The following is a 15,404-nucleotide window of genomic DNA, read 5'->3' as shown; positions in this document are numbered from 1 at the left end:
ATACATACATACATACATACATACCAAAAACAACAAATATTAGAAAGGACCAGAGAACACCACCAGAAACTCCAACTCTACAAACAGCATAATGGCAATAAATTCATATCTTTCAGTACTCACTCTAAATGTCAATGGACTAAATGCTCCAATAAAAAGACACAGGGTAACAGAATGGATAAGAAAAGAGGAACCATCTATATGCTATTTACAAGAGACCCACTTTAGACCTAAAGACAACTTCAGATTGAAAGGAACGGGACAGAGAACCATATATCATGCTAATGGTCAAAAAAAGAAAGCCAGAGTAGCCATACTGATATCAGACAATCTAGACTTTAAAATAGAGACTGTATCAAGAGATGAGGAAGGGCATTATATCATAATTAAGGGGTCTATCAACCAAGAAGACCTAAAAACTGTAAACATTTATGTGCCAAATGAAGAAGCACCCAAATATATAAATCAATCACAAACATAAAGAAACTCATTGGTAGTAATACCATAATAGTAGGAGACTTCAACACCTCACTCACAGCAATGGACACATCATCTAATCAAAAAACCAACAAGGAAACAATGCTTTGAATTACACTTGGGCCAGATGGACTTAACAGATATATTCAGAACATTTCATCCTAAAGCAGCAGAATATACATTCTTCTCCAGTGAACATGGAACGTTACCCAGAATAGACCACATATTGGGATACAAATCAGTCCTCAGCAACTACAAAAAGATCGAGATCATACCGTGCATGTTTTCAGACCACAATACCATGAAACTCAAAATCAACCACAAGAAAAAATTTGGAAAGGTAACAAATACTTGGAGACTGAAGAACATCCTACTAAAAATGAATGGGCCAACCAAGAAGTTAAAGAGGAAATTAAAAATTATAAGGAAACCAATGAAAATGATAACACCACAACCCTAAACCTCTGGGACACAGCAAAGGCGGTCATAAGAGGAAAGTATATAGAATCCAGGCCTTCCTAAAAAAGGAAGAAAGGTCTAACATTACACCTTAAAGAGATGGAGAAAGAACAGCAAATAAAACCCAAAAACAGCAGAAGACAGGAAATAATAAAGATTAGAGCAGAAATTAATGCTATCAAAAAAAAGCAAAAAAACAGCAGAACAGATCAATGAAACCAGAAGCTGGTTCTTTGAAAGAATTAACAAAATTGATAAAACACTAGTCAGTTTGATCAAAAAGAAAAAGGAAAGGACCCAAATAAATAAAATCAAGAATGAAAAAAGAGAGATCACAACCAACACAGCTGAAATAGAAACAATAATGAGGATATTATGAGCAATTATATGCCAATAAAAAGGGAAATCTGGAAGAATTGGACAAATTCCTAGAAACATATACACTACCAAAACTGAAACAGGAAGAAATAGAAAATTTGAGCAAACCCATAACCAGTAAAGAAATTGAATTAGTAATCAAAAATCTCCCAAAAACACAAGAGTCCAGGGCCAGATTGTTTTCCAGGGGAAATCAACCAAACATTTAAGGAAGAATTAATGCCTATTCCTTTGAAGCTGTTCCAAAAAATAGAAATGGAAGGAAAACTTCCAAACTCTTTCTATGAAACCAGCATTACCTTGATTCCAAAACCAGGCAGAGACCCCACTAAAAAGGAGAACTATAGACCAATTTCCCTGATGAACATGGATGCAAAAATCCTTAACAAAATATTAGCCAACCGGATCCAACAATACATTAAAAAAAATTATTCACCATGACCAAGTTGGATTTATACCTGGGATAGAGGGCTTCTTCAATATCCACAAAACAATTAACGTGATTCATCACATCAACAAAAGAAAGGACAAGAACCATAAGATCCTCTCAATAGATGCAGATAAAGCATTTGACAAAAACAGCATCCTTTCTTGATAAAAACTCTCAAGAAAGTAGGGATAGAAGGATCATACCTCGAGATCATAAATGCCATATACGAACGACCCAATGCTATTATCATCCTCAATGGGGAAAAACTGAGCGCTTTCCATAATGAGACAGGGATGTCCACTCTCGCCACTGTTATTCAACATAGTATTGGAAGTCTTAACCTCTGCAATCAGACAATACAAAGAAATAAAAGGCATCCAAATTGTCCAGGAGGAGGTCAAACTTTTACTCTTCACAGATGACATGACAATCTATATGGAAAATCCAAAAGATTCCACCAAAAAGCTGCTACAACTGTTTCATGAATTCAGCACTTGTAGGATATAAAATCAATGCACAGAAATCGGTTGCATTCCTATTCACCAACAATGAAGCAACAGAAAGAGAAATCAAGGAATCAATCCCATTTACATTTGCACCAGAACCCATAAAATACCTAGGAATAAATTTAACCAAAGAGGTGAAAAATCTATACACTGAAAGCTATAGAAAGCTTAGGAAATAAATTGAAGAAGATACAAAAAAAAATTGAAAAAATTCCATGCTCCTGGATAGGAAGAACAAATATTGTTAAAATGTTGATACTACCCAAAGCAATCTACATATTCAATGAAATCCCTACCAAAGTAACACCAGCATTCTTCACAGAGCTAGAAGAAATAATCCTAAAATTTTATGGAACCAGAAGAGACTCCAAATAGCCAAAGCAATCTTGAAAAAGAAAACCAAAGCAGGAGGCATCACAATCTCAGACTTTAATCTATACTACAAAGCTGTAATCATCAAGACAGTATGGTACTGGCATAAGAGCAGACACTCAAGTCAATGGAATGGAATAGAGAACCCAGAAATGGACCCACAAATGTATGGCCAACTGATCTTTGACAAAGCAGGAAAGAATATCCAATGGAATAAACACAGTCACTTCAGCAAGTGGTACTAGGAAAACTGAACAGCTACATGCAGAAGAATGAACCCAGACTACTTTCTTACACCATACACAAAAATAAACTCAAAATGGATGAAAGACTTCAATATAAGACAGGAAGCCTCAATCCTTCAGGAGAAAGCAAGCAAAAACCTCTTTGATCTTGGCCGCAGCAACTTCTCTCAATACGTCTCCAGAGGCAAGGGAAACAAAAGCAAAAATGAACTACTGGGACCTCATCAAAATAAAAAGCTTCTGCACAGTGAAGGAAACAATCAGCAAAACTAAAAGGCAACCGACAGAATGGGAGAAGATATTTGCAAATGACATATCAGATAAAGGGCTAGTATCCAAAATCTATAAAGAACTTATCAAACTCAACACCCACAAAACAAATAATCCAGTAAAGAAATGGACAAAAGACATGAATAGACACTTCTCCAAAGAAGACATCCAATTGGCCAACAAACATATGAAAAAATGCTCAACATCATTCATCATCAGGTAAATACAAATCAAAACCACAATGAGATACCACCTGACACCTGTCAGAATGGCTAACATGAACAACTCAGGCAACAATAGATGCTGTCAAGGATGCAGAAAAGAGGATCTCTTTTGCATTGTTGGTGGGAATGCAAGCTGGGGCAGCCACCCTGGAAAACAGCATGGAGGTTCCTCAAAAAATTAAAAATAGGACTACCCTACGACCCAGCAATTGCACTACTAGGTATTTATCCAAAGGATAGAGGTGTGCTGTTTCAAAGGGACATATGCACCCCAATATTTATAGCAGCACTACCAACAATAGCCAAAGTATGGAAAGAGCCCAAATGCCCATCGATGGATGAATGGATAAAGAAGTGGTGGTAGGTATATACAATGGAGTATTACTAGGCAATCAAAAAGAATGAAATCTTACCATTTGCAACTACTGTTGCCATTTGCAACACTTATGCAAAGTGAAATTGATCAGTCAGAGAAAGACAAAAATCCTATGACTTCACTCATATGAAGACTTTAAGAGACAAAACAGATTAACATAAGGGAAGGGAAACATATAATATAAAAACAGGGAGGGGGACAAAACAGAAGGGACTTTTATTTTATTTTTTTTATTTTATTTTTTTTTATATATATGAAATTTATTGACAAATTGGTTTCCATACAACACCCAGTGCTCATCCCAAAAGGTGCCCTCCTCAATACCCATCACCCACCCTCCCCTCCCTCCCACCCCCCATCAACCCTCAGTTTGTTCTCAGTTTTTAACAGTCTCTTATGCTTTGGCTCTCTCCCACTCTAACCTCTTTTTTTTTTTTTTCCTTCCCCTCCCCCATGGGTTCCTGTTAAGTTTCTCAGGATCCACATAAGAGTGAAACCATATGGTATCTGTCTTTCTCTGTATGGCTTATTTCACTTAGCAGAAGGGACTTTTAAATATGGAGAACAAACAGAGGGTTACTGGAGGGGTTGTGAGAGGGGGGATGGGATAAATGGGTAAGGGGCATTAAGGAATCTACTCCTGAAATCATTGTTGCACTATATGCTAACTAACTTGGATGTAAATTTAAAAAAAAAATTAAAAATTCTGAAAAAAAAACATGAACAAATCTAATGGTAAAAAAGATAAGCACATAAATTCCCAATGAAACATGACTTCATTCCTGATTAAATTTCATATAATGTAGGAATTTGACAAAGACTTTAAAATAAGTATGCTTAACCAGCTCAATAGGATTAAAATTAATAAATGGCATAATATCCATTAAAAGTTAACAAGAAATGATAGGAAAAATCAAGCAGAAATAAGAATATTAAGAAGAACTCAGGAACATTATAGATTAAATGCATGTTATTGAGATAATAAAAGGAATCCTAAGTATATAATAAATTTGAAGGCAATACAGTTGAGAATTGGTGAACTGGGAGAGAGTACAGAAGAATTTATCTAGAATGTAGATCAACAATGTGAACTGATTCAACAAAAATAAACACCTATGTAATATTAAAGACCAGTTAACAATTAAAACATACACCTCAAAAAAAATTTCTAGAAAAAGAATAGAGGAAATGGCAGATATAAATTTAAAAAAATTAATGGCTTAGAATTTTCTATAATGAGGCATGAATTTTCACTTCAAAATACATTTTAAAGGCATAGTCAAAAAATATATAAATGAGCATATCAGAGTAAAATTATAAACATTCAAGATAAAGAAAAATTAATATAAAAATTGCCAGAAAAATAAATAGGTGACTTACAAAGAAATAACAATTAAACCAATATTAGATTGGTTGTTTACAGCAACAACACAGCCACATATCTCTGATCCTTATTGCTTTGGGTTTGAGTTGAAAAAAAAAACACACACACACAAACCAAAGAGCAAGAAAGGAGCCAATATCACTAAATATAAATCTAAAAATTTTCTTTATGACAGAAGACACTATAGACTATAAAGAATGTTGATAGTAAATAAAACCTATTGAAGAAAACGTCTGGACAATTGCTAAGTTGGGTACTCTAAGACCCTGAGACATTTTAGAGAAAATCTTGCTAACATACACAGGGAGACCTGTAAAAGGAGGTTTACTGCAGTATTGTTGATAACAGAAAAAAAGTCAAACAATACAAGTGTCCAGTCTTGATATTCAGATTGGACAAGTTCAGCATAAGGAAAAAAGTATAGGCTGACTTAACTTATAAATACACATGTATAAATACACATGTATAAATGTGTAAATACACATGTATAAATACACATGCAAAAATTCTAAAAATTAATAAATCAAATGTAATAATGTATAAAACCTCACTAATAGAGTTTAGTCATGCAAGGATGGTTCAACATCAGAAAAATCTATTAACCTAATATACTCTATTAACACAATTAAGGGGACAAAATCCTTGATGTTCTGCTAACTATAGGAACAAAAATAATCTGGTGATACTTTACGCATTCATAATTGAAACTCTGAGCAAATTCAGAATAGAAGAGGAACTTTCTTAATCTGAGTAAAATCATCCAGGGGCGCCTGTGTGCCTCAGCTGATTAAGTGTTCAACTCTTGATTTTGGCTCAGGTCATGATTTCATAGTTGTGAGATTGAACACCGTGTCAGACTTCATACTGAGCATGGAGCCTGCTTGCGATTCTCTCTCTACCTCTCTCCCTCTCTTAAAATAAATAAACCTTTTTAAAAAAGCCATGAAAAAGACCCCCACAGAATATATAATATAATACAATTGATGGTTATTCTTTGGAAGCATTCTTATTAAATACTAGAATACAACTGCTGCCATTATCAGTATTGCATTCAAACCAGAGGTTCAATTTGTTGTAAGAAGATTTAAAAAACCCAAAGATAAGAAAAGAAAATAAGTGTGAATTTTCTAGATGAAAATTTGCAAAAAAACATTTAACAAACAATTAATAAGTGAGTTCAGCAAAGTTGCTTATATAAGATTGACATGCAAAACAGCTGCTATTGTCCTCATGGGAATGAAATATTAATAATTAAAGATATTCAAAACTAGCTTGTACTCACCACAGTATGTAAGCTTAATATTTAAAAACATTTTTTTTATAGATACATCTACCTTGGTTTGCCAGCAGCTCTAAGAGGATTAAGCTATATCCCAGCCTTTTTAATCCTAAATATTTTGAAGAATCGTCATCTACCTGGTGAAAATGCCTCTTCAGGAACTATGCTTACAGAGGCAAAAACTACAAAGAAGGAAAATGAGTGTAAAGATATGGACCAAAATTCCAAAGTTTTGAATGATAATGAGTTGAAAACTAAATTGTAATGCCCTATTATATCATGCTTCCCAGAGTTGTGGAATACACTTATAACCAAACTGCTTTTAAAATCAATAGGGGTAAGTGTGTAACTTTTTCTTTTCTTTATGAACCTCAATTTTTTTTTTACCCAAGATAAAAAAATGTTCACTGATGGTATTTCTGAGGCATCCACGGCACTTGAAATTTTCCTCAGAGGACATTTATAACAACCTTCAAAACAGGATATTAGACCCAGTTTTATTTTTTATGTTAAAATAGCAATTTCTCTTTTAACTCATGTGAAATAAGGGTATATATCCCACATCTCCTTTTCCAATTGATCTTAAAAATTTCCTATTAGGAAAATCTGTTTAATTTCATTGAATTTCTGCTTTGTTATTGGGGTTAGAGACTGAAATTCTTATCCTGCTTACATGACTATTTAAATACTTTATTCAAGTTCATCATTTTTATGTGAAAGAAGCTGAAGTCTTCTAATTATTTAACTTTTCCTTAAAGAATTTTTCTTTTCTTTAACTGTTCTTTAACTTTTCCTATTCATTCCAGACATGATTGTTTTAAAAATAGATTACTCATTACTATGCCATCACCTACTATCAATTTGTTTTCTGCTTTATTACTCAAGTAACATATTTGCTCATTTTGTTCAGAATACTGAAAAACTGAGTCAGTTTATTAAAAATCATGTAACAAAGATTGTTGGAATTTTTTTTTTTAGCAGTTCAAACCTGGTGACTAAATTCTCTCTGAAAAACAAGTATCTGTGTCAAAGGATGAAAGTATAATATTAGAAAAAAATAATCCTTAAAAGTTATAGTGTCAGATATTGTCAGAGGAACATTTTCCCAGAAGACAGAGGGATTTATCACAAATAAAAAAAACAAGCTAAGGCCACAGCCAGAGAGCTAAGCAAAACAAATATAAATAACCTTCCTAATGGAGAACTTAAAGCAATGATCATAAGGATAGCCACTGGGCTTGAGAAAAGAAGACATCAGTGAGACCCTTACAAAAGAGATGAAAGAGTTAAAAAAAAGTATCAATCAGAGATGAAGAATCAATAAATGATATTGGAAGCAAGCTTGATGTAATGAACAGCAGGCTGGAAGAAGCAGAGGGATGAATTAGTGACCTAGAAGACAAAATAATGGAAAATAATGAAAGTGAACACAAGAAAGAATTATACAACCCAAGAATAGACTTAAAGAACTCAGTGGCTCCTTCAAATTTATTGCCATTCATATTATAGAAGTTTCAGAAGAAGAGGAAAGAGTAAAGGGGGGCAGAAATTTTATTTGAAGAAGTAATAGCTTAAAACTTTCCTAATCTTGGGAAGAAAACAGATATCCAGGTCCAGGAGGCACAGAGAAGTCCCACAAAAATCAACAAAAGCAGGCCAACAATAAGACATATTATAATTAAATTTGCAAAATATAGTGATAAAGAAACACTCTTAAAAGAAGCAAGAAAAATGAAGTCTTTAACTTACAAGGGAAGACTTATAGGATAGCTGGATATTTCTCAACAGAAACTTGGTAAGCCAGAAGGGAATGGCATGGTATATTCAACATGCTGAATGAGAAAAATCTGCAGCCATGTATATTCTATCCAATTATCTATGCAACTATAGAAGGGAATTTTATAACGTTCCACTGACATCAATGGACAGAACATCTAAACAGAAAATCAACAAGGAAACAATGGCTTTGAATGACATACTAGAGCAGATTGACTTAAAAGATATATTCAGAACATTTCCTCCTAAAAGAGCAGAATTCACATTGTTTTCAAGTGCACATGGAACATTCTGAGAATAGAACTTATATTAGGCCACAAATCAGGCCTTAAAAATTTTTGTAAAGAATTGAAATCAAACTATGCACATTTTCTGACTGCAAGCTATGAAACTAGAAGTCAAGCACAAAAAAAAAAAAAAAAACACAAAAAACAAAAAACAAAAAAAACTTGGAAAGACCCCAAGTACATTGAGGCTAAACAACAAGCTACTAAACAACAAGTGGGTCAACCAGGAAATCAAAGAATAAAGGTAAAAAATACATGGAAACAAATGAAAATGAAAAGATAACACTCCAAAACCTTTGGGATGAGGCAAAAGCACTCTAAAAAGAGAAGTAAAGGGCAGTATAGGCCTATCTCAAGAAGCAAGAAAAATCTCAAATAAACAACCTAGCCTTAAATCTAAAGGAGCTAGAAAAAGAACAACAAATGAATCCTAAAGCCAGCAGAAGAAAGGAAATAATAAAGATTAGAGCAGAAATTAATGATGTAGAAACTAAAACAAACAATATAAAAAACAAAAAACAACAAAAGACAAGCAAAAAGAAAACAACAAAAAAACCCAACAATAGAACAGATCAATGAAATCAGAAACTGGTTCTCTTTGAAAAAAAATAATAAAATTGATAAACTTCCAGCCATATTTATCAAACAGAAAAGACAAAGGACCCAAATAAATAAAATCACAAATGAGAGAGTAGAAATAACAACCAACACCACAGAAATACAAACAATTATAAGAGAATAGTATGAAAAATATATGCCAACAAATTTGACTACCTAGAAAAAAAGAGACATGGCTTTGGACCCATTGCTTTGGGCTCATTCTTATCTCCTCCTGGCAGATGGCATTTTACCCTGAGAGCATAGGATTCTCTCTTGACATTTCTTGGTGGAGGAAAGAAAATTGGAGAAAGTAGTTGTTGGAGTGCTTTATGATCTAGGAGATCTGTGGAGGTGAGTTCTTGCTCTGAACACTTAAACTTCTTCATGATAGGGTAGACGTAATGTCATAGCAGATAAAAGTGGAGAAGAGAAAAGGAGAAGATAGATAGAGGGAAGCCTAGGATCACTTACTTTCTTAATTAATATTGTGGAGAGTCTAACTTAATGGAACTAGAAATAGTAATTTAATGTGTTATTTATAATTCTGACTATAATCAATGTTTACAAGAACCAAAAAATAAGAACTTAAGAAAACATAAAAGTTGGGAATATATATGTAAAGGGAAAGAGAGGGAATAACTATTCTTCATATTTCATAACACGAAGTTAACAAATATTTTAAACTTGATAAATTAACATAAAATTAGCATACACATATTATTAGAACTGCTTAAAATGGTTGCCTCTGCAACACTGGACTATCAGGAGGAGAAGAAAAAATAATATATATGTCCTTCATTTTAGTTCATTTTGCACTCTGAATTTTCCCCCTGTGCATATAAATCATGGTTAAAAAATAGTACTTCATGAAGAATAATAACACATCAGCAAAAACAATAATAATATTAAAAAATAAGATGATGCATTTTACAGAAAGGGAAAAACTGAGTCTTCCAGTTTGAAGAGTTGTTGAGGTTCTTCAATGGGTGTTTATTGAACAACTACTTTTGCATTTGTTGCTCCTAGAGGATATATGGTCCTAGAGGTCCTGACAGTGATGGGAACTATGACAGTGATGGGAACAATGTAATTTCCAACACTGTGAATGTGTAACGGGTCACTGAGTAATCGGAGTTTTTGCATAGGCTCGCCATTCAGGTCTTGGTGGGAAATGATGACTCCAGATTGATAGAGAAAGAAAAAAAATCCAGTCCTAATTGAAGGAATAATTGAAGTGAATGAAGAATATCTCCTTTAACTACAGATATGAGTTATTGGCAGAAACTTGCTAATTGGTAATTTTTTTTCCAAAATAAAAAGACAAAACTTTCTGAGAATATATTTTGTGCTCTTTCTTCCTTCCTACCTGAACTGTGGATATTAGACCTTGAGGAGCAAGAGCCACCTTGCAACCAGACAACAGGCATAAGAATGGAGACCAACATTTGAGGAAGGTGGAGCAGGAAGACAGCCAGAGCCTGGCCACCTGATGTAGTGCTGAAAATCTGCACCAGCAGGGTCAGGGCTAAGTTTTGTGGAATGTTAAGGTTATAATGTAGAGTTTATATAGAAGAGAGCCTATATAAGAAAGCTTATAATATAAGCTTATAGAGAGGAGAGCCTATATAAGAAAAAATTAAATGAATACAAAATAAGGTTAAAAGTGAATATTTAAGATGAGAAAAAACCCACAACAAATTCCATGTAATATGCTTCAGGACACAATCATGATAAAAAATGGCAACAAAAAAACTTACTGCAAATATTACAGTTTAATAAGAAATATTAAAAGCTTTCCTGCTGAGGATGAGTGTGAGAAGAAAACACTTGCTGTCATCATTTCCATTTAACATTATGCCCAATGTCCCAGCCAGAGAAACAGGAGGGGAAAAGAATGAATGAAAATTTGTAAGGACAGGAAAAGAAAAAATAAAATCATCAGTGACATGTTGTGTAAGCAGAAAATCCAAAAGTTACTAGACATAAACTGTCCAAATAAGTGAACTGTAACAAATCTGGATACACAAAATCAAACACAGATTTTCAAGTATCAATAGCAATTAGGAAATGATATTAGTAAAGCATACTATGTAGTATAGTATCAAAAAAAACCCCATCACATTGAAATCTTAGGGATAAATCTCATAGCAGCTATCCAAGACCTCTACCCTCAAAGCTACAAGAGAGTATCCAGAAAAATGAATATCTATATCATATTTATTGGTTAAAACATTTAATACTGTAAGGATGTCAGTCGTTCCAAAATTTATCTACAGATTCAGTGAAATCTTAAACAAAATCCCAGCACTTTTTGAAATGCAGACACTGACAAGATTATTTGGCTTTTACATGGAAATATAAAGGGTCAATGCAATCTTGAAGAAGAATGAAGTTGGAGAAGCCCACTACCAGATACTAAAACCTATAAAACTAAAATAATTAAGGCAATGTGGCATTGGCAAACAATCCCCCATCCTGGGTGCCACCCAATCTTCCACTTCTGGTGCCACTCTCTCTCCCTTGCAGAGGCCCTCTTCACTCCACTCAGAGTCCAACACTATGTACTGTAATTGCTCTCCTACCTGGAAATCTTTCTCACTCTACTGAAGTTCCAACACCTCACATCATACCTCTGTCCTGCTTCCTCCTACAGGGATGTCTACCTCTATTTAGGTTTTGTCACCCATACCAGAATGCCCATGTGTTATTGTCCTCTTTACTCCTGTGATGGTTAGTGTTATATGTCAACTTCGCAAGGTCATAACACCCACATAGTAAGCCAAGCATTATTCTAGATGTTTCTATGAAGGTATTTTTTTTAGATGAGATTAACATCTAAACCAGTAGACTTTGACTAAAGTAGATTACTTTCCATAGTGAGGGTGAGCCTCAACCTAACAGTTGAAGGCCTTAATCAAAAAAAAGACTACCATCTCCTGAAGAAGAGGAAATTCTGCCAGCAGACTGTCTCTGGACTCAAAGTGCAACATAAACTCTTCCCTATGTCTCAAAATTGCTTGCCTAATATCTATATCTATCTATATCTATCTATATCTATCTATATTATTGATTTTGTTCCTCTAGAAAACCCTGACCAATATTCACTTCCTCGGGTTCTGGCACCCATGTTGGTCCATCCCTCTTATGGACACTCTCCTAGCATTGCTTGAACCCTTGAGCTTTTACATGCCACTCAGTTCCCTGTAGTTCCCTCAATAGCTAACATTTCCTATCTACCTACATGCCTACTTTTTTGACTCCATCTAATGGCTCAGGATTGAATTATTCAGTTTAGGGAAAAGAAAGACAAGACTAAGGAAAGGAAAGAAAAAAGGAGAGAGAGAGAGGAGAAGGGGAAAAACACAATTAAAATATTGATAAATTTTATAAAAATTGATAAATATCTAGAAAGTAGATGCATGTTGCCAATTATATTTTCACACTAAGCTCACTTACATCCAGGGTTAGATTAATAAATGCCACTACACAATACTCTGGTCTTGAAACTTAAGTTGATTTCATATTATCTCCTGCTCTAGAATAGAAACAAAGAGTTTTATTGACTAAATATTTAAAATGTTTTTCAGTTTGTTGAACCATACAGTGAGCATAGGAAATCCTGGAAGTGATTTTAAAATTTATGACTCATGTATCTACTTCTTAAATTTATTGCTCAAGAGATTTGTGGATCCAACAAACAACTATCTCAGTAGATTTTTTTTATGTTGTTAAACAATAAGTTTACTTTACTTTTACTTTTTCTCAGTGTTATAGCCTGGTTAATACATGTATATATACAACTCATACCGGACAATAGTGCCCAGAACTTTGTTAGAAACAGTGATGTTCTTTTTTACATTTGGTCTTAATAAAAATTTAAACAAATGTTACTTAAAAGAAAAGAAAATCACAGTAGCACTGAGAGGGATATAATTCTTGTTGCAGTCAATTTCCAAATAAGATTATAATTTGATTGGTTCCAATGATATGTCAACTTGGTAAATTCAAAAGACATCTTTCACCAATATCATTTTTTATAAGTAAATGACAGTAGTGTAAGTTACTTGAAAGGGAGGAAAGGATGTTGCTGGGGAGAGAGAAAGAGATACATTCTTCCAAACAGTACATATATACCTAATGTGCCAAGTTTCTTAGAATAGGCTAATATACAGAAAAGATATTTAGTTGGCTTTCACATGATGGGAAAACCTCGTTGTTTTCATAATTCTGTATATTTTCCTGAAACATGTGAGAAAAATAACATATAGACCTGGTGTAATATACACCTAATGACTTCTAACAAGTTCACCACATTGGATATGTTTGTGCAGGCATTCCAAATATCAGATGTATTTGCAAGATTACGCCTTTTCTTCTACCTTCATCCTTAATGGCATTATTTGTTCTTTTCCTTATCAGTTTGTTTAGAGACTTCATATTAATGAAAAGATCATATTAAGAGTATGGGAAATATTGCTAGAAGAACATCACTAGAACTCTTTATGCACAGTTGCCAGGGATAATTTTTTGAGTTAATAAAAATAGACTCTAATTTAAAAAATCCAATCTTTAAAAGAAAAAATTAACTAAGAAGATAGATGGAACTCAATAAAAAAAAATTAAAAGCCTTCTTGCCTGATAACTTGAGCCTATAGAATGAGTTACTTTAGAAATGATATGTGTACTAAGATCTGTTTACCAAATAGATAAGATACTAGTTATTGGAGAATCTACTGACTAGAATCAAGTGAGGGAAAGGAAGAGAACTACTCTCTAGTTATCTAAAATGGTCTTGCAAATTCATAGTTAATTGAAACACATTTTCTTTTTCATTAAAGGAATAAGAGTGAGACTTCCTGTTTCAGTTCAGGCAAGCACAGAGCAGGAAGGATTGTTGCACCTACAACTTTACGCTAAGAAAATGCAAATTATAACTTTTCTCAAACCCATCAGTGAATTGATATTAGTGTGCAAGCAGCTAACTAGAAAGCTGAAGAAGGAGAGGCTTCTGCAGGGAGAAACAGAATTTGAACATTTACTCGCTTAGGGCAGAAACCACTCAATGCCGTATAAGTTAGTAAAACGATTCAGCTAGAAATTTTTAATGAGTACGTAAAGACCATATGTGGGTTGGCATGTGAAGGTCCTGAAGGTGGCAAAGAGAAGGGTTTTACACCTCTTGCAGGTGATTCCTCCATGAGCCCAACCAGGCATCCTCAGGGAACATTAGAGAGAATCTTGTAAAAGCACTATTAATGTTGGCTGGGGGAGAGAAAACAGCAGGCACTGCTCAAATTCTACACAGACTAGTACCCCCCTCTTTCCACTAAGTAACAACAGCCTTTCTTTCCAGTGCGGAATGGCAACAAAAACTGTAGCTCAGGGTTACTGGTGAAAACTACTACAATTGGGAAGGGAAGCAAGAAAGAAAAGTTTCACTCCCAAGACCTAGGTTCACAGAGTTTGTTTCAGTCTCCTTCCTCTATACCTGTAAACCCCACCATAGTAGCAAGCATCTAGTAAGAATAAGAGTGGAATACAGTGGGAGAGCTAGAAGACACAGATTATTTCTGGGTAACAAAACAAAAGGGAGAACCAAATCCATATAGGGAGTAGAACTCTAAACACAAGGTTTCCCTGGAGGAATCTGAAGCCCTAGGTACACTGAGGGTATCTATAGCAAAAACAAACTCCAAACCCAGCTCTACTTCTGCAACAAACCCCACAATACAGTCCTAGCCGAAGGAAAGATGGACTCATCTACAAATAAAGAAGATATTCACCTCAGTATTGACTGTCCTATAATACATTTATGGACTTCAACAAAAAAGTATAAGACACACAAAAAACAATAAAACACACTGTCTGAATAGACAAACCATCAGAATCAAGCTCAGATATTAAACAGATTATGAGACAAATGATTAGACAAATTCATTAGACAAATGAAGACATTTATTTAAGTGAATGTGACTCAATGGAACATTTTTTTGCAGATTTAAAATGTATAGGACTGTATCATTAATATCAATCCTAAAAATAGACAAAGGATATTTTGGTGTTTATAATCTCACTTTTCTGTGACCTTTTCTCTTATTTTCGGAATATCCTCATGTTCTCCATTCCCATTATCACAAACCTGCTTCTAGAGAAAAGATTGGAATCTCACTCACACTATTACATGACTAATAATACATGATCCCTTCCAATTTAAGTGAAGACCAAGTGTTAATTCAAAAGAATAAACTTCTAATGATGGAACTTGGGGCAACATCAGGTTTAATAATGGAGATTGGTTTGGGGTCAAAGATCCATCTATGACTTAGGGGCAGGAGTGCTCC

The 15,404-nt window shown here is 34.1% G+C and overlaps 1 protein-coding gene across 1 annotated transcript in view; it reads left to right on the top strand.

The window, feature by feature from the left end:
- SLCO1A2 (solute carrier organic anion transporter family member 1A2) overlaps positions 1 to 7,136 on the top strand; it is a 56,246-nt gene extending 49,110 nt beyond the window's left edge. Inside the window, exon 15 of the mRNA XM_032593726.1 lies at positions 6,446 to 7,136. Within this exon, the coding sequence (XP_032449617.1) occupies positions 6,446 to 6,665 (220 nt within the window). The 3' untranslated portion in view covers positions 6,666 to 7,136. The remainder of the gene's footprint in view (positions 1 to 6,445) is intronic.
- The last annotated feature ends 8,268 nt before the right edge of the window (positions 7,137 to 15,404 follow it).

Source organism: Lynx canadensis, chromosome B4 (genome assembly GCF_007474595.2).
Source record: "Lynx canadensis isolate LIC74 chromosome B4, mLynCan4.pri.v2, whole genome shotgun sequence".
Lineage (NCBI taxonomy): Eukaryota > Metazoa > Chordata > Mammalia > Carnivora > Felidae > Lynx > Lynx canadensis.
The sequence above is the reverse complement of the archived record's forward strand: the minus strand, read 5'-3'. Positions and strand labels throughout refer to the sequence as shown.